This window comes from Vigna angularis, chromosome 6, assembly GCF_016808095.1.
Source record: "Vigna angularis cultivar LongXiaoDou No.4 chromosome 6, ASM1680809v1, whole genome shotgun sequence".
NCBI classification, from domain to species: Eukaryota; Viridiplantae; Streptophyta; class Magnoliopsida; order Fabales; family Fabaceae; genus Vigna; species Vigna angularis.
This window is the reverse complement of record NC_068975.1, coordinates 17,063,670-17,083,203: the sequence shown is the minus strand read 5'-3', so window position 1 is coordinate 17,083,203 and position 19,534 is coordinate 17,063,670. Positions and strand designations below refer to the sequence as shown.

At 39.6% G+C, this 19,534-nt stretch overlaps 1 protein-coding gene across 1 annotated transcript; it reads left to right on the top strand.

Annotated features, from left to right (window-relative positions):
- The first annotated feature begins 9,083 nt into the window (after positions 1-9,083).
- On the top strand, positions 9,084-16,229 carry LOC128197521 (uncharacterized). The gene is made up of 2 exons (XM_052879576.1): positions 9,084-12,610; positions 12,785-16,229. Exons 1-2 carry the CDS (start codon positions 9,084-9,086, stop codon positions 16,227-16,229), a joined length of 6,972 nt encoding a protein of 2,323 aa, XP_052735536.1.
- The last annotated feature ends 3,305 nt before the right edge of the window (positions 16,230-19,534 follow it).

The following is a 19,534-nucleotide window of genomic DNA, read 5'->3' as shown; positions in this document are numbered from 1 at the left end:
CCTTATTGACTTTGGACTGAGGGAAGAACTTGTTCAGGAATTTGGCAACCACATCATCCCAGACTGTCAGACTATTCTCTGGAAAAGAATTCAGCCACATTTTTGCATTACCAACCAATGAGAATGGAAATAAGCTGAGTCAGATTGCTTCATCTGGAACCTGGTGAATCCTCACTGTGTTACAGATCTCCATGAAAGTAGCCAAGTGAGTGTATGGATTCTCGTGAGATAATCCATGAAACTGATTATTCTGCACCAGATGAATAAGAGCTGGCTTCATCTCCATGTTAGCAGCATTCACCACTGGTCTTGCAATACTGTTGAAGTGCAGAGGTCCTGAGAAAGTATTATAATCTGCAAGAGTACGTCTTCCTTGCCCAGAACCTTCTCCAGTGCGATTATCTTCCATTTCTTCTTTTTCTTGCCCGGATGAAAAGTCCAGAATTTCTTCAGAGATAGCTGATGATTCTCTAGATTCTCTACTTTGTCTCCTTCTTCTGCTGTTGTTCCTTCGAGCAGTTCTTTCAATTTCCGGATCGAAAAGTAGATTTTCAACCTGTTCTCTGCTTCTCATACAAAACACAAACCAAAAAGAAACAATCCAAAAATACACAATCTCTACAGATGATAACAAATATGTACAAGAATTCAAATATAATCACAATACACACTTAGACAATAGATAGCTAAAATCAACTAAACCAGATAAACAACAAACAATCAACGAAAACAAAAACAAATCCCCGGCAACGGCGCCAAAAACTTGTTGAGACCTCGGCAAGCGTACCGGATCGTTCAAGTAATAAATCAGTAAGTCCGAATATCGTTTTCCCAAGGGATTTGTTTTGATTCACAGATTGATTAAAGTTTACTAATTTAGCGATTAATTTTATAACACAAGTAAGATTTGCATACAGATGAAATTAAAGTGGTAAAAACAGATGAATTAAAGTTCACTGGGGTTGAAATTCAAGTTCATCACTCCGGTAATTTTCTACTAACACAATTCCTCAAAATTAAGCATCGACATCCTAGGCGCATGCAGTCCTGATTCCTCAGAGACAGTTCTTAATCATTCAAACTAAATTGCTAATTCCTTAGCTAATTCAATTATCAGATTTGCCTTAAACACAATGTCACAGATGACTAAAAATTCCCTCCTATGTCTAGGACTCGAAATCCTTTAGCAATTCTATCCTAGGTCCGCGGTCTCATACATTTTCCAATGATTTAACCGTTCAAATAGCTCAGATTTCCATCAAAAGCATGAAAAATAAGGATAGAACACAAAATTCATACAAGATCATGCATTAATAGAGAAATTACAAAGAGTTCAGAAAGTTACTCTCAACCCCAGTGAAATGGAGTTTTAGCTACACATATACAACATAGAAGAGAGAAATGATGGATTGGATGGTGGAAATTGGTGAATTTCCACCATGGAAGCCCCTTGGAGCAGCTGCAGCAGCGTCCCTGGTCTTCTCCCCGTTCCAGATCCCCTTTCTGCAACTGCCTCTGCATTCTGATATAAAGAAGGGTACAATAATTGAGTCACGGGCCAATTCTGGACGAGCGTCCAAATTCTGGACGAGCGGCCCAATTCTGGACGAGCGTCCAATTTTCTGGACGAGCGGCCCAGGACGAGCGACCCTGGACGAGCGTTGGGCGCGCTGGACGAACGTCAAATTTTCTGGACGAGCGACCGCGAGCTGGACGAGCGTCCACTTGGACGAGCGTGTACATTGGGCGAGCGTCTTGGACGACTGGACGAGCGTCCACTATCTGAACGAGCGTCCAACCTCTCTGTAAATTGGCGCCCGGGCGCCCTTTTTCTCACGTCCGGGCGCGACCCTCTCGGTAAAATCGCGCCCAGAGTCCTTTTTCTCACTCTCGGGCGCGAAACTTTCGGCAAAACAGCGTCCATTAAGCCTGGTCCAAGTCTTTTATGATATCCAATCCTTATTTTTCATCAAAATAAACAACAAAAGCATCAAAAACATTTAAACAATGAAAATTATACTAATATCAACAATTATACACTTTTCATGAGAATTAACACTAAAACTTACTCAAAAGCCCCTCAATATAAGCAACAAAAACAAGTAAACTTTTCACCTATCAGCCAGCGAGAAGGCGGCTGGTTCAGAGGAGGCAGTGGTTCCCAAGAGACTTGTCTCTTTGATTCTGGGTGCTGAGATTTAAGAAGAAGAGAAAATGAATCTTATGAAATTTTTAGGGGCTGCCGGCAGCCATGACGGCCGGCCGCCGGCAGACAGCAAAGACCACCGGAAGATATCAGAAAACCTGCTCTGATACCATGTTAAATATAGTGAAAATTATATATGGGATTAATCTCCCTTGTGTTAAACACACATAGGGTTCTCTATTTATAATAGAAAAAAAATATGGGATAAGCCCAAAATACAAATAATAAATAATAACAAACTAACTGAAAGATAAACTGAAAGATAAAAGATATAATATTTCTAACACTTATCCTATTTTATCATCATTATATTGTGTGAAGAGTTACCATATTTATCATGATTAAAAGGGTTACCCTATTTATCATGTACTCTTGTATCAATTTATTCTTATAAATAGAAGATTATGAGAGGGATCAATCAAACCCTCTAGAATTATTTTACAGTTTAATTCTCAAGTTGGTATTAGAGCAGATCGATCCTGCTCTGGTTTCTGTCTCGTAGCATTTATCCGGCGCCATAGTCCGCTGTCGCCCGCCACCGTCCACTGCTGCCTGTTGCCGGCCACCGTCCGTAGCCGGCTGCTACTAGCCATCGTCATAGTTCTGTCCGTCTAAACCTTTAGGATTTTCTTGTTCCTCGCTGGTACGATTCGTCTTCTTTAGAAATGACGTCTGACAGTACTTTTTCCTTCTCCGGAAGTCCATCAATTACCTCCGAGAAGCTAAATGGAAAAAATTATTTATCATGGTCTGCTGCAGTTGAAATGTGGTTCCTTGGCCAAGGACATTATGACCACCTTGAGCGAGCTGGAAGCCATGTGCCTACTGAAAAAGTTAATCAGTGGAAACAAGCAGATTTCCAGTTGTGTGCACTGTTATGGCAATTAGTGGAACCCAAACTTCTTATATCTCTGAGGGCTTTCAAAACTTGTCACTCCTTTTGGAAGAAAGCTCAAAGCATTTATGCCAACGATATTCAACGTCTATATGACACTGCAAACAAGCTTGCATCTCTTAAAATGGCAGACCGTGATATGGTGTCCTTCTTGGCTGAAGCCCAATCTGTTGTCGAAGAACTGAGGATGTTTTTGGAAGCGGACCCATTAGAGGATATCAAAATGAAACTAGAAAATTTTTACATGTTGTTGATCCTTCGTTCCCGACATCTTGAGTTTGATCATCTCAGAGATCAACTTCTGACCAGTCATGAGGTCCCCTCCATGGAAACATTAACCACTCGCCTTCTGCGTGTTCCGGTACCTCAAACTCAGGAAGCGCATGAACTAGTAGAACATTCTATCATGGTCGGGGACGTCCTCAATGCACATACTACACTCAAGAGAATTGCTACTTCTTACATGGTGTTTCGGTGGGAATTTTGTGGGACCGAAAAACTAACCTGTTTCGACGTGTCTTCCTTCCTTCCAAAAGCTAGGATCGCTTGAGCTGCTTGCCTTTTTTCTTTCTGAGCCGTTCGGTCACGTCAGTCTTGGCTGATCGGTTACCTTCGTGCTCTAGAGGGGGGTGAGGTACCTATAAAAGATACTCTGACGCTCAAGTTAGGCGTGAATTTGAAGAACCTTGGTTCTTAGTTGAGTATTTAGTGAAGGGTTATCATTATTGAATGTTTGGGTGTCATGAAGTGTGAGTTGAACGTGATTGGGACGTGTCAATACCCAATTTCGTCCGGGTAAATAAAATTCATCACAAAAATAAATAAATAAAAAAAAAACAAAATGAAAAATACTATTTATTTTACTTTTTGCACCCCCAAATTTTCTTTTAAACACTTAATTCAATGGCCCAAAATAATCTCATTTTTTTTACTTCCTCACCACCCATCTTTTCTTATCACACCCCATTCTCCACATCACCATCCACCTCACCCTCCACATCATCTACCTTTTTCATTTACTTTTTCCACATCATTTCCATATTAATTTTATATATCAACTTTTCTAATTATTCCACTTACATTTTTTAATTATATCTTCTCCATCAACATTTTTTATTATCCATTTTTCTCCACCTTATTTTTCCACCCACTTTTTATATTATTTCTTTCACTTATTTTCCACATTAACTTTTACTATTCACTATATTTTATTTCACCTAATTTCTCCACCAACTTTTTATATTATTTCTTCCACTTAATTTCCACACCTAATTTCTCCACCAACTTTTTATATTATTTCTTTCACTTATTTTCCACATTAACTTTTACTATTTACTATATTTTATTTCACCTAATTTCTCCACCAACTTTTTATATTATTTCTTCCATTTAATTTCCACACCTAATTTCTCCACCAACTTTTTATATTATTTCTTTCACTTATTTTCCACATTAACTTTTACTATTCACTATATTTTATTTTACCTAATTTCTCCACTAACTTTTTATATTATTTCTTTCACTTATTTTCCACATTAACTTTTTCTATTCATCTTTTTTTTAATTATATTTTATTTCATCTAAATTTTCCACCAACTTATTATATTATTTTTATTCATCAACTTTCTTCATCCTTAACTCTATAAATACCTACATTCTCTTCACTTCACACACACAAAAAAAAATTACATAATATCCATCTCTTGTCTCTCAAAACCTCTTCATTCCATCCCAAAACTCTACTTCATTTTTCTCTCACATTTTACTATTTCCTAATCTCTATATACATAATAAATCCCATACCCCATTTCTACTATAAAGCTATCTTCTTCATCTTCCATCTATCTTTCCTCACAACTTATTACAAGTAAGGCTTTATTTCATCACACAAATCTTCAACAAGGTACACATTTTCTCTTCATTCTATTTATATATGCATTTTGATCATTTTTTTTTACTTTACAAATTTATCTTGTTTTCTATCACAATTTTTCTTTATGCTTTTCACATTTTTATGTCATATATATATTCAACTCATCTATCCTTCTTAATAAAAAATATAAAACTTTAAAAAACATGTAATAATATAAATATCGGTATGAGTACTCGTGCGATCGTACGCATCAGCCTAGTACTCATTACCCAAAAATAAAATAAACAAAAAAAGCCGTGTGAGTGCTCGTGCGATCGTACGCATCAGCCTAGTGCTCATTACGCAAAATAATAAAAAATAAGGAAAAAGTCGTGTGAGTGCTCGTGCGATCGTACGCATCAGCCTAGTGCTCATTACGCAAAACAATAAAAAACAAGGAAAAAGCCGTGTGAGTGCTCGTGCGATCGTACGCATCAGCCTAGTGCTCATTACGCAAAAAATCTAAATATTACATCAAAAAATACCAAAAAATAAAATCTTCAAAAACTAAAAAAAAATTCACATTTTCAAACTACAAACAATATCGCCTGGCCAGAACTACGTGATCCTTGATTCTCCATCAAAAGTGGAGATACGTAGGAGCAAGGCTAGACCTTGTCAGGTTCACTTTCCCAAAAATCCAAATTTATCCATAATCATTTTCCAAACAAATTCTCAAACAATTTTCAAACAAATTTTCAAGCAGTTTTCTAAAAGAACTACGTACCCCTGATTTCTCACATGAGAATACGTAGGAGCAAGGTCAATCCTTGTCGGGCTTCCTAAAAAATAAAAAATATAATTTTCTTTGCATCGTCTTGTAATCTTATATTCGGGGAATAATAATCATTTTGAAAACCACATCGACTTTGCACGTTTAATTAAAGGTACTGCCTTCAGGCAGGCGTTGTAGGGTGCTAATACCTTCCCTACGCGTAACCGACTCCCGAACCAAGAATCTCATTTTCGCAGACCATGCTTTATCATTTTATGGTTTTTCCGTAGTTTTCCAGAATAAACTATGGTGGCGATTCCAAAATCTCTTTTTTTCAAATTCGTTTATCTCTTTTTTCAGATCGTCGTCCCGTCACGATTTTTCGGTTGTGACAGATGGCGACTCCACTGGGGATATCTAGAGAGTTAGGCCATTTAATTAGATCAGCGAATTCGATGTGGTTTTTCTGTGTTTTTCTTCCTTTTTCTTCTTATATGTGTTTGATATTTTGAATAATTGCATGTGAGTTTCTTTTACTTGTTCCTTATGTTTGAAATAATTGTTCCTTATTTATGTTTGATATGTCTACTTATCTGTGTTTATTTTTGCAATTGTTGTTTTACATTATAATTTCCCTCTACACATTATGCATATCATGAGTGGGGCCCTATACCCGGGTCTGAGCGTAACTTAGAATTAGAGGAGTTGTGTAGCGGTGTCACTCTGGGATGTACTTCCTGTTTGGCTATCGTGAGAACTCCAGCTAGAGTCTGTTCTCTTCATGTGTTTCCACACCTAGTTGACTACTCGACTGTTGTGGAGATGCTATGGAGGGGGCCATAGCTCTAGTAACCTTTGACCTCTAGGTTCAGGGAACCATCCTTGTGAGATTGCATATACTTGACCTTGGACTCAGAACAGTGAACCTTTGTTAGGACACGATGAGAGAAATATGTACTTCTGTAATCCTCACGTGGTTCGTTTTTTTATCATGCATCATATTCATACATCATTTAGTAACATGTTAATTTTAAAGGAAATCACAGGTACCTACTTGACTTTATACGAGATGGATGTTGACACAAGATCCAATGCTACACGGCATACCAACTCTTCCAATTTAAGAAAGAAGTATAGTCTAAGGGCCCATGTTGGAAATTTGACCGGGCTGATAAATTTGGGCAAAAGGCTTAAGACTATGAAGAGAGAAACCTTTCAGAGAAGATATGGAAATTTGTTGAATTTAATGGAGGTTGAAGTACAAATACCCGCTATCACAGCCTTGGCGCAATATTATGATTCTCCGCTTCGATGTTTCACATTTCAAGACTTTCAGTTAGCGCCAACTATAGAGGAGTTCGAGCATATCTTGGGTTTGCCACTGGAGGGCACCACTCCCTATCAATATTTAGAGCATCATGCCTCTATACCCACCATTGCTGCCATCATGAAACTACATCCCAAGGAGCTTGAAGACAAGATGATGATGAGGAATCAATTGCATGGGTTATCACAGGGATATCTAGAGCAGTATTTACATCACCTGGCTGACAAAGAGGATTGGGAAACTTTCATGGATGTATTAGCCCTCACCATATATGGCATTGTCTTGTTTCCCAAAATAGAAAAATTCGTGGATTACACCGCAATAGACGTCTTCGTGGCGAGTAAAACCAGATCAGAGAATCCTGTAACAGCAGTTCTTGCGGATGTTTATGGGACCTTGAGTTTTTGCCAGGAGAGAAAGGGAAAGAAGATTCTTTGTTGTTTACCAGCGTTGTATACATGGATGACAGCGCGCGTGTTTAAGGAGATGGTCGACGTTAGGAGTCTATCGAAGACTTTATCGCACCAAGGGCTTAAAGGTAAGGAAGGAAACGATTGGGCCCAATTCCTTGCTGGCCTGAGTGAAAGAAGTATAAAATGGCGCCTTCCTTGGCTCGGAAATAAACTGGCTATACAGCATTGTGGTAGTTTTCCTAATGTGCCTCTCATAGGTGCCCGGTACTGTATCAATTACAACCCCCTTTTGGTGCAAAGACAATTCGGGCATCCCATGAGAGGGGCACCTTCATCAGATTACCTTGCTACCCTATTCATTTATTACGAAGACGGGCATTTCATTGAACTGTTGAGAAAGGTTAAAAGCGCCTGGGAAAATGTTGTTCGAGCAGAGAAGGACTTGAGGGATGGAGTAGTGGATAGCAGGGTTAGTTATCACACTTGGATTCTGGAGAGAGTAGAAGTGGTCAAGTTTCCTTTCAAGCCAACCAAGGATCAATCAGCTAGTGAAGAACCATCCCAAACCCCAGAAAATAAAGAGGTGCAACAATTGAAGGCTGAGATGGAGAAATTGAGGGTGAGGAATGCTAGGCTAGAAAACGAATTACAACGGGCACGTAATGATCTTGTGGATATGAGAAATGATAATGAAGAAAAGTCACGGGCTTATGAAAACATTGTCAAAACCCAGAAGGTTGACAGGGATTATATATCTCGAGTAAAACAGGATCTAGCGGCCGCGAATAAAGAATTATCCATGAGGGTAAATGAGAATAAGGTGGCTTTAGAAGAAAACAGGCAGTGGAAACAACTCTATGAGGAAGTCAAGAGGGATAAAAGGGAAGCCCTAAAAAGATTAAGAGAAGCGCAGGTCCAAGTACAAGAAGCGGGACATCAAATGAAGGAAATGGCTACATCATTTGAGACAAAGATGAATCAGGAGCACTGGAAGTTAGAGGAGGCCGAAAAGGAGTACCAGGCCATGTTAAAGCAAATGGAAGATTACATCGAGGAGCAGGAGGAGCGATGGAGGTCAATGGAATTTGAAGAAAGGCATCAGGCCTTGATAAAGCAAATGAAAGAGCACATCGCCGAGCAAGAAATGGCTGTAAAGCATTGGAAGGAAAGCTTCTCTCAATTGGCTGCTTTGGCAAATGGGGCAATTGAAGATATCCCCAGGATGGTGTCTAATGCTGAAGCAAGTACTCATTTTCGTAACTCACCAGCAGAAATAGAATTGTTTATTAATCATTGTAAATGGCTGGTGGGAGAGATGAAATCTTTCATTACCCGGGAGCGGGATTGATGTACATCAGAATTGCGTGTTTTGTTCCTTAGACGATGTAATTTTCTTTAAATGAAAGATAAGGGATGTTTGTTTGGTATCGGCTTGTGTTAATTTTCTATCAGTATTGTCATCGTTATCCTGTGATTTCCACTTATCACTAGCATGCATCATGTTTTGCATTTTTCATCTTTATATAATCTAATAAAAATAATCATCAGTACAAGAGAGAGAACAACGGCAAATTTTCCACGACATTCGTACAGGACCAGAGCTAACTCAAAGGTCATGGAGAATTGGGAGCAGTCACACGAATCTATTAAGGCTGATGTCAACCAGTTGAAGGATCAGATGGCCCAGATTTTGACAGCTCTCGAAGCCCTGAAGACTACGGGAGAGTCGACACCTGCACAAGTTGAGGGAAGTGCTCAATATTACCCTCCGTTGTTCAATGCTGGGAGCCAATCTGTTCCGTTCCCAATGTATGGATTACCCCCAGGTTACATTCCACCTGTGGGAGAATACACAGAAGGGGAGCGTGTTTCATTCTCTTTCTCTACCACTGTCGACGTACCGCCAATCGGTACTCAGGAACCTGTTGTAATGTCCGCACCTATGGTAAGTGAAGGAATGAATGCAAACATGTCTGATGGAATACGAGTAACTCCGGTGCCTCATGTGATCACCGGGGAAGGCTTTTCTACCAAGGTTGCGCCACATACTTCGTTTCAGGGGGTAATTAGTAATGTCGACGGAGCAAAAGATAAACTGGAGAGCCTAGAGGCAAGATTGAGGGCTGTTGAGGGATTTGAAAGTTATGGGTTCGGAGATGTGGCCAGATTGAGTTTGGTTCCTGGCGTCAAAATACCACATAAGTTCAAGGCGCCAGATTTTGAGAAGTATAAGGGAAATACATGCCCTAAGAGCCATCTGACCATGTTTTGCAGAAAGATGGCTGCATATGCTTATGATGAGCAACTTCTCATCCATATTTTCCAAGATAGTTTGGCTGGAGTGGCATTAAACTGGTATACCCATTTAGAGCCGACTCGAATTCGTTGTTGGGCGGACTTGGCTGATGCTTTTGTGAAACAGTACATATACAATACACATGTTGCGCCAGATCGTTTACAGCTGCAAAACATGTCTAAGAAAGACAACGAAACTTTTAAGGAGTATGCTCAACAGTGGAGGGAATTGGCTGCACAAGTTGAGCCACCTTTGTATGATAAAGAAATGGTGGCAATGTTTGTAAATACGCTACAACCACCATTTTATGAACATATGTTGGGAAATGTATCTTCAAATTTTGCTGATATCATTGTGATAGGCGAACGAATAGAGATCGGGTTGAAAAATGGGAAGATTGCATATGGCTCGTCGGTGGTTGCAAATTCAAAAAAACCCAGTTTCAACTTAGGAAAAAGAAAGGAAGGAGATGTGCATGCGACATCTGCAACCCCCGTGTGGAGAGGTCAGGCTCCCACTCATAACTATCGACCATACTGGGGTCAACATCCACATGCAGCTAACGCGTCATTTGGTCATCAAATTAGGCCTCAACAACAACCAGGGTACTATCAACCACAATACATCCCAACGAATAATTGGAGGGGAGGGGAAAACGTAGGTTCCAATATGAATGTGGGTCTAAATACTTATCCAAGAAGGAACCAGGAAAGAAATTTTACCCCAATCCCTACAACTTATACGGAATTATTGCCTCATCTTATCAAACAGGGTCTGGTTGTCATTTGTCCCCTGAAGCCTTTGGAGCCTCCATACCCAAGAGGTTATGATGCAGATGCAAAGTGTAGTTATCATGGAGGGGCCGTCGGTCATTCCACTGAGAGATGTCTAGCTTTCAAGCATAAAGTGCAGACTCTAATTGATTCTGGATGGTTAAAGTTCCAAGAAGATAAGCCTAGTATCGAGGCCAATCCTTTATCCGGGCATGGAAATGCTTCAACGAATGCTGTCGAAGTGAAAGAACATGAGCTGGTGAGAAATGTGAAAGAAGTCAGGAGCTCTAGGAGGTTTATTTTGGAGGCGTTACTAAGAATGGGTATCTTGAAGGGCGATTATGATGAGAGTATGGCATGCGCGCTCCACCCAGATGCTGAGCACTCTATTGAGGAATGTGTTGAGTTTGAAGAAATTTTGCAAGACCTGCTAGATCGTGGTCTGATGCAAGTATGCTATAAGAGTGAGGAGGGAGATGTATTCGCACAAACTTGTGATGAATCCAGCATGATTTTACCAGAACCATTGGTGATTCGTTTCACTAGGACTACCTCTATCCCACCGACTCAAGGAAGGTCGCCCGTTGTTATCTATGTACCAGCCCCTTTTCCTTACAAGAACGAAAAAGCCGTCCCATGGAGATATGGGACACATGCGTCAGGCGAAGCACAAAGTGTTGAGCCTGTAGTCAAAAACATATCAGGAATAGGTGGAATGACTAGGAGTGGTCGAATTTTCACACCACCAGAGTTGGCACGAGAAAGAGTTAATGATAAGGAAGCAACGATGGTCGCGAAGGCAAAAGAATTCTTAAAGGGGAAGGGCGCACAGACAGAGGAGATCCCCCACAAGGAAGAGAAGAAAGAAGTTTCTGAAGAGGAGGCTTGTGAATTTTTAAAATTCATACAACAAAGTGAATATAAGGTTGTGGAACAGTTAAACCGTATGCCTGCTCGTATATCCTTGTTAGACTTGCTCATGCATTCGGCATCACACAGAAAGTTGTTAATGAAGATACTCAGTGAGGCTCACGTAGAACAAGGTATTTCGTTGAATAAATTCGAGGGTATTGTTGGCAATATTGTTGCTAATAATTATCTCACCTTTACGGATGAAGAGATACCTGCTGAGGGACGAGGGCATAACATGGCTCTTCACGTTTCTATAAAATGCCTGGATCATGTTATAGCGCGTGTCTTAGTGGACAATGGCTCCTCTTTGAATGTCATGCCGAAAGCAACCTTGGAAAAGCTACCTTGCGAAGGAATGCATATGAGGCCGAGTTCAATGATTGTGAGGGCGTTTGATGGTAGCAAAAGAGAAGTGATGGGAGAAGTGGAATTACCAATGCAAGTTGGCCCGTGTGTTTTCCAAATAACATTCCAGGTTATGGATATCCTGCCAGCTTATAGTTGTCTGTTGGGGCGCCCATGGATCCATTCGGCTGGAGTTGTGCCTTCTACACTACACCAGAAGTTGAAGTATGTGATGGGAGATAAGTTGGTGATAGTATCAGGAGAAGAGGATCTTCTTGTGAATGGACCATCATCCACACGCTACATCGAGGCAGCTGAAGAAGCTCTCGAGACAGCCTTCCAATCGCTGGAGATTGTGGGAAATGCATGTGTGGAACCGTTTCCGGTAAATCCTCATCTATCATGTGCTTCTATTATGATGGCCAAGATTATGCTAAAGGAAGGCTATATATATGGGGAAGGTTTGGGCAAATATCGGCAGGGACGAGCATTCCCTCTAGAAATCGTGAAAAACAAGAAAAGATATGGTTTGGGGTACAAACCTACCAAGGAAGACAGGAAAAGGATGATTGAAGAAAGAAAAGAACGTAGTCTAGCCCGTGCAGAAAGACGAGAGCCCAGAGAGAGCAAAATTCACATTGTTGACATCAAGGAAAGCTTCCGCAGTGCTGGGTGGATCAACACTGGGCAGATAGCAGCTGTGGAGGATGAAGAAAGGCCTCAAAGTTCGAGCTTTGTGCGGGCTTGCTCCCCTGATACTCAACTTAGCAATTGGGAAACACTGGATTTACCTGTGATGCTTAATGTGAACAAAATGTAATAGTTTTAATTAAGCCTATAGTTTCGATTCAGGCTTTAGAACTTAGGCTTTGCGGATTGACTTTTTACTTTTCACTCAGCGTGATAATAAAATTGCATTTCATCATCATTTGGTATTTTTCTTTGTTTATCTTATTTATTTATACTTTTTCATAAATGTAAATGATGCAGATGTGACGATGATTGTTTTGAAAATAACGATATCAATGTTCCTAATTTTGAGCGCCCTATCAATAATACGGAAGATGATTTCGAAGATGATGTGGAACCCTCTCCGGAATTGTTGAGATTAGTAGAGCACGAATCTAAGGAGATAAAACCCCATCAGGAGGAGATTGAAATACTCAACTTGGGAGAGAAGGATGAGATAAAAGAAGTGAAAATCGGTACTAGCATGAAAACAGGAGTGAGAGAAAGATTGCGTACCCTATTGAAGGAGTTTAAAGATGTGTTCGCATGGTCTTACAATGACATGCCGGGTCTGAATACCGATATTGTGCAGCATAGACTCCCACTCAAGCCAGAATGCCCTCCAGTCAAGCAAAAACTAAGAAGAATGAAGCCGGAAATGTCCCTAAAAATTAAAGAGGAGGTCCAAAAGCAATTTGATGCAGGATTTTTGGCTGTGGCAAGATATCCACAATGGGTAGCGAATGTTGTACCAGTACCTAAGAAGGATGGGAAAGTTCGGATGTGTGTTGACTACCGTGATTTGAATCGTGCAAGTCCGAAGGATAATTTCCCGTTACCACACATCGATACTCTGGTTGATAATACGGCTAAATTTTCGTTATTTTCGTTCATGGATGGATTCTCGGGATATAATCAAATTAAGATGGCACCGGAAGACATGGAGAAAATGACCTTTATCACATTATGGGGAACATTCTGTTATAAGGTGATGTCTTTCGGACTCAAGAATGCTGGAGCAACATACCAAAGGGCAATGGTGACACTCTTTCATGATATGATGCATAAGGAAATTGAAGTTTATGTGGATGACATGATTGCAAAGTCGGAATCAGAAGAGGAGCATATTTTCAATCTAAGGAAATTATTTGAGAGACTGAGAAAGTACAAACTCAGGTTAAATCCTGTCAAATGCACGTTTGGAGTAAAGTCTGGAAAATTGTTAGGCTTTATTGTTAGCCAAAGAGGGATAGAAGTTGATCCTGACAAAGTAAAAGCGATAACGGAAATGCCTGCGCCTAGAACAGAAAAGGAGGTTCGAGGTTTTCTGGGAAGATTGAACTACATTGCTAGGTTCATCTCCCAATTAACTGCCACTTGTGAACCAATGTTCAAATTGCTACGGAAAAATCAGGTTGTGGTGTGGAATGAAGATTGTCAAGTTGCTTTCGAAAAAGTCAAACAATACCTGCAAGACCCTCCTGTATTGCGTCCACCTATGCCAGGAAGACCTCTCATTTTGTATTTAACAGTATTGGATAATTCAATGGGTTGTGTATTGGGTCAGCATGATGAAGACGGAAAAAGAGAGCATGCTATATATTACTTGAGCAAAAGATTCACAGATTGCGAACAACGATATTCGTCGTTAGAGCGAACTTGTTGTGCACTAGCGTGGGCTACACATCGTTTAAGGCAATACATGTTGAGTCACTCTACTTGGTTGATATCTAAAATGGATCCTATCAAGTATATTTTCGAAAAGCCCGCTCTCATTGGAAGAATAGCTCGATGGCAGATGCTACTATCGGAGTACGACATTGTATATGTTACTCAGAAATCTATCAAAGGTAGCGCTTTAGCGGAATATTTAGCCCATCAACCCATTAGTGATTATCAGCCAATGCAACCTGAGTTTCCTGATGAAGATATCATGGCTTTATTTTCTGAGAACAAAGAAGACAAAAATGAAAAAGCCTGGATGGTATTATTCGATGGGGCCTCAAATGTAATGGGGCATGGAATAGGGGCAGTGCTTATCTCTCCTGAGAATCAATACATACCAATGACGGCAAGGTTGCGTTTTAATTGCACGAATAATATCGCGGAATATGAAGCATGTGCTATGGGTATTCGAGCAGCAATAGAGTCTAAAGCAAAAATTTTGGATGTATATGGAGATTCAGCTTTGGTCATCCATCAATTGAAGGGAGAATGGGAGACTAGGGATACAAAATTAATTCCATACCAAGCTTACATCAGGGGATTAATTGAGTATTTCGATTCCATCACGTTTAATCATATACCGCGAGAAGATAATCAATTAGCAGACGCGTTGGCTACTTTGTCATCGATGTTTGAAGTTGATCAAGATGCAGAATTGCCAATGATTGAAATGAAGAGTCATGCAGAGCCAGCGTATTGTTATTTCATCGAGGAGGAGGTAGATGGTAAACCTTGGTACTTTGATATCAAGCATTATCTTAGGACCCGAGAATATCCAGAGAAGGCATCTGAAAACGATAAAAGGGCGTTAAGGAGGTTGGTTGGCAGCTTCATTTTGAATGGGGATGTTTTATATAAGAGGAATCATGACATGGTTCTCCTTAGATGCGTAGATGCAAAAGAAGCCGAGCTGATACTAAAAGAAGTGCACGAGGGTACATTTGGCACACACATGAATGGGCACTCAATGACCAGGAAGATACTGAGAGCGGGGTATTTTTGGTTGACTATGGAAAATGATTGTTGTACACATGTGAGAAAGTGTGAGAAATGCCAGGTGTACGGAAATAATATCAATGTGCCACCCACGACCTTGAACGTGTTGTCTGCACCATGGCCCTTTTCGATGTGGGGAATAGATGTCATCGGAGCTATAGAGCCGAAGGCGTCAAATGGACACCGTTTCATATTAGTCGCAATCGACTACTTCACCAAGTGGGTTGAGGCTGCTTCTTATGCTAATGTGACTAGAAAGGTGGTGACCAAGTTCATAAAAGGAGAGTTGATTTGCAGATACGGGATCCCTAACAGGATCATCACTGATAATGCCACTAACTTGAACAACCAGATGATGACAGAGTTATGTGAGGAGTTCAAAATTCATCATCTTAATTCTTCTCCTTATCGTCCAAAGATGAATGGGGCGGTAGAGGCTGCTAACAAAAATATCAAGAAGATTGTGCAGAAGATGGTGGTCACATATAAGGATTGGCATGAAATACTTCCTTTTGCTTTACATGGTTATCGCACTTCGGTACGAACATCGACTGGGGCAACGCCTTTCTCGCTTGTATATGGAATGGAGGCCGTACTTCCGTTTGAAGTGGAAATTCCGTCCTTACGAGTTTTAATGGAAACCCAATTAGAAGAGGCTGAGTGGGTTCAAGCTCGTTTCGATCAGCTCAATCTCATCGATGAGAAAAGATTAACAGCAGTATGCCATGGACAATTGTACCAAAGAAGAATGAAAAAGGCATTTGACAAAAAGGTACACCCAAGAGAATTTCATGAAGGTGAGCTGGTATTGAAGAAGATTTTACCTATACAAAAGGATCATAGAGGCAAATGGACTCCCAATTATGAAGGGCCATTTGTAGTGAAGAAAGCATTTTCTGGTGGGGCACTAATTCTCACGAGAATGGACGGAGAGGAGTTACCATTACCAGTTAATTCTGATGCAGTAAAAAAGGTTTACGCATGATGATTCCGTGATAGTGGTTGCTATTAAGGGGATGTTGATATTACCTTTAAAGCTTATTGTACTCTGTGTTTTTTTTTTTACTAAATAAAATTCAAGTGATTTCGTTCATATCTTGGTTGTTTGCATTCCATCTGAAATACTGCATGTCACGCTGAGCTGTTAAGTAGTCAAGTGAAAATGAAAATGAAAGTAAGTAAACGCATGTTGATAAAAGCATCACAGGTATATCAGGTTGGCGAGCTCGGTCCTGTAGGATGTTGAAAAAGGAAAACTAAAAAAAAGAGGGGTGAAAAAGAAAGGTCACATGTTGAGTTTGTTGTTAATAAAGTTGTCAAGGGCATAATATTTTCGAAATAAAAAAGTTTGGGTGAGTCCCTTCATGATTCAAGGTTTTGGGAGTAACCGGCGTTCTTTTCTTGATAAAGCATCTGCATTCATATTACTTGAACCCTGACTTTTTTTCATTTCCCTTAAGACAAAGGATTGCCCTACGTATAATATTGAGGTAGTTTTCATCATGTTACACATCACCGATAATCCGTTGATTAGGAAGATATATACAATAAAAGAAGAAGAAGAAGAAGAAGAAAGCAAAGGAAATAAAGCAAAGAAAAAATGAAGTTGATGTGTCAAACACTACATAGTTTCGTTTCAGGTTTAAATTCAAGAGAAAGTCAGACAAACAAGATTCAGAGTGAAGTGTGGCCATTTTTCGTTATCCAATCGTCAAAGGCAGTTCATCCAATTGCACCCCTTTTGAGCCAAAATTCATAATTGTTTTCACCACCCTAAACAAAAAAATCATTAGCATATCGACGTCAACTTAAAAAAAAAGCATCCAAAGTTGAGGAGGAAATCCCTGAAAAAAAATATATACTAAAATAAAAATAAAAAAAATAGAAATGAAAAGGAAAGTATCATAAAGGACCACAACAGGGGCAAAAGAAAAAAATGAAAAAATATAGGATGTCTGAAGTTCAAATCCATAAAGACAGTTGACTAGGCACCTTGCAAATGATTCTTGTTTAAGGACTTTAACCGTACATTTATTTGAGCCTTCGTTATCCTTTCTTTCAAAATCCTTTGACCTTTAGCCATAGTAGAAGCCAATAAAAGTCCACGCTGACTGAAGACTGTTTGTCCTAATCTTTCTCACGAATTTAAACTTTGAAACAGAATGATGTGGTCAACGACGCATTCAGTTTTATTTTCAAAAAAAAAAACAAAAAAAAAAGCAAAAAAAAAAAAAAAAAAAAAAAAAAGGAAAAATATATATATAGGTCTCCCTGTCAATTGAAGATCATCCAATTTGGGGGAATCCTTCATACCCAAACCTTTCCACTTTTCCAAATCATACTTATTGTGCAAAATTGGGGTAGTATGGGAGCCCAACATGTTGATAGAGGGACACACATACGGTAATATTTGCTCAAGGAAAATCATTATTCATCTGCTTTTCATAACCATTTTTCCATATCCTACAGGGTTCAAATTAATTTGAATTGCAAAAAGCGATAAAAAGAATTTTAACTCGGGGCTACATTTTCTTCTTGCTCATAAAAGGGTTCTTTACCTCTCAACATTGTTTTCAAGGAATGCGTTTTGAATATACATCGTGTCTGATGACAATATTAACAATGGATTCCAAACATGGAATTTTCTAAAAAAAGAAAAAAAAATGAAAAAGTGAGAGTAAAAGAAAAGAACGAAGTGAAAGTCTCATGCGTCTATGCATTCATGCACCATCATGACATAACATCATCTCAGAGAAAGCGAGGAAAATTGTTTGCAAAATCTTCATGTTTTACTCAGCATTTATCAACTTTTCAAAGCTGCAAATCCAGGTTTTAGTTTTTTGTTATCGGCCCTCTGCGTGGCAATGGTCGGATTTAAATTTCTGTTCTGTGAGTTTGGCCCTCTGCGAGGCAATGGTCAAATCCAGGTTTTTTAAAATTCTGTTATCGACCCTCTGCATGGCAATGGTCCGATTTAAATTTCTGTTCTGTGAGTTTGGCCCTCTGCGAGGCAATGGTCAAATCCAGGTTTTTTTAAATTTCTGTTATCGACCCTCTGCATGGCAATGGTCCGATTTAAATTTCTGTTCTGCGAGTTTGGCCCTCTGCGAGGCAATGGTCAAATCCAGGTTTTTTAAATTTCTGTTATCGACCCTCTGCATGGCAATGGTCCGATTTAAATTTCTGTTCTGTGAGTTTGGCCCTCTGCGAGGCAATGGTCAAATCCAGGTTTTTTAAATTTCTGTTATCGACCCTCTGCATGGCAATGGTCCGATTTAAATTTCTGTTCTGCGAGATTGGCCCTCTGCGAGGCAATGGTCAAATCCAGGTTTTTTAAATTTCTGTTATCGACCCTCTGCGCGGCAATGGTCGGTTTTAAATTTCTGTTCTGTGAGTTTGGCCCTCTGCGAGGCAATGGTCAAATCCAGGTTTTAAATTTCTGTTATCGACCCTCTGCGCGGCAATGGTCGGTTTTAAATTTCTGTTCTGTGAGTTTGGCCCTCTGCGAGGCAATGGTCAAATCCAGGTTTTAGTTTTCTGTTATCGGCCCTCTGCATGGCAATGGTCAGTTTTAAATTTCTGTTCTATGAGTTTGGCCCTCTGCGAGGCAATGGTCAAATCCAGGTTCTAGTTTTCTGTTATCGGCCCTCTGTGAGACAATGGTCGAGCCTAATTTTACTTTTTGTCATTGGTATCTCGGCCCTCTTCTTGGCAATGGTCGAACCCAATATCATTCACTTCTTCCATAGGGTTAGTACACCCTCCACGAGGTTTTTACACCTCATCACCTTCATCCATAGGGTTGGTACACCCGCCACGAGGTTGGTACACCTGAATTCTCTTAACCTTATTAATAATAAAAAAAAAAAACTTTTGTTCCTTGTTCATTTTGAAATACGGACGAAATTAGTATTTCTATCTTTACTTATCTTTTACTCTGATAATATAAAAACATTGTTTGTCATATTATCTAGTAAAATCTAAGTAAAGAGGGGCATCTGTCAATACCCAATTTCGTCCGGGTAAATAAAATTCATCACAAAAATAAATAAATAAAAAAAAAAACAAAATGAAAAATACTATTTATTTTACTTTTTGCACCCCCAAATTTTCTTTTAAACACTTAATTCAATGGCCCAAAATAATCTCATTTTTTTTTACTTCCTCACCACCCATCTTTTCTTATCACACCCCATTCTCCACATCACCATCCACCTCACCCTCCACATCATCTACCTTTTTCATTTACTTTTTCCACATCATTTCCATATTAATTTTATATATCAACTT

Coding starts and splice junctions, on each gene's coding strand:
- LOC128197521 (XM_052879576.1), top strand. CDS start 9,084: ATGGAGAATTGGGAGCAGTCACACGAATCTATTAAGGCTGATGTCAAC. Junction 12,611..12,784: donor ATGCTTAATGTGAACAAAAT/GTAATAGTTTTA, acceptor TAAATGATGCAG/ATGTGACGATGATTGTTTTG.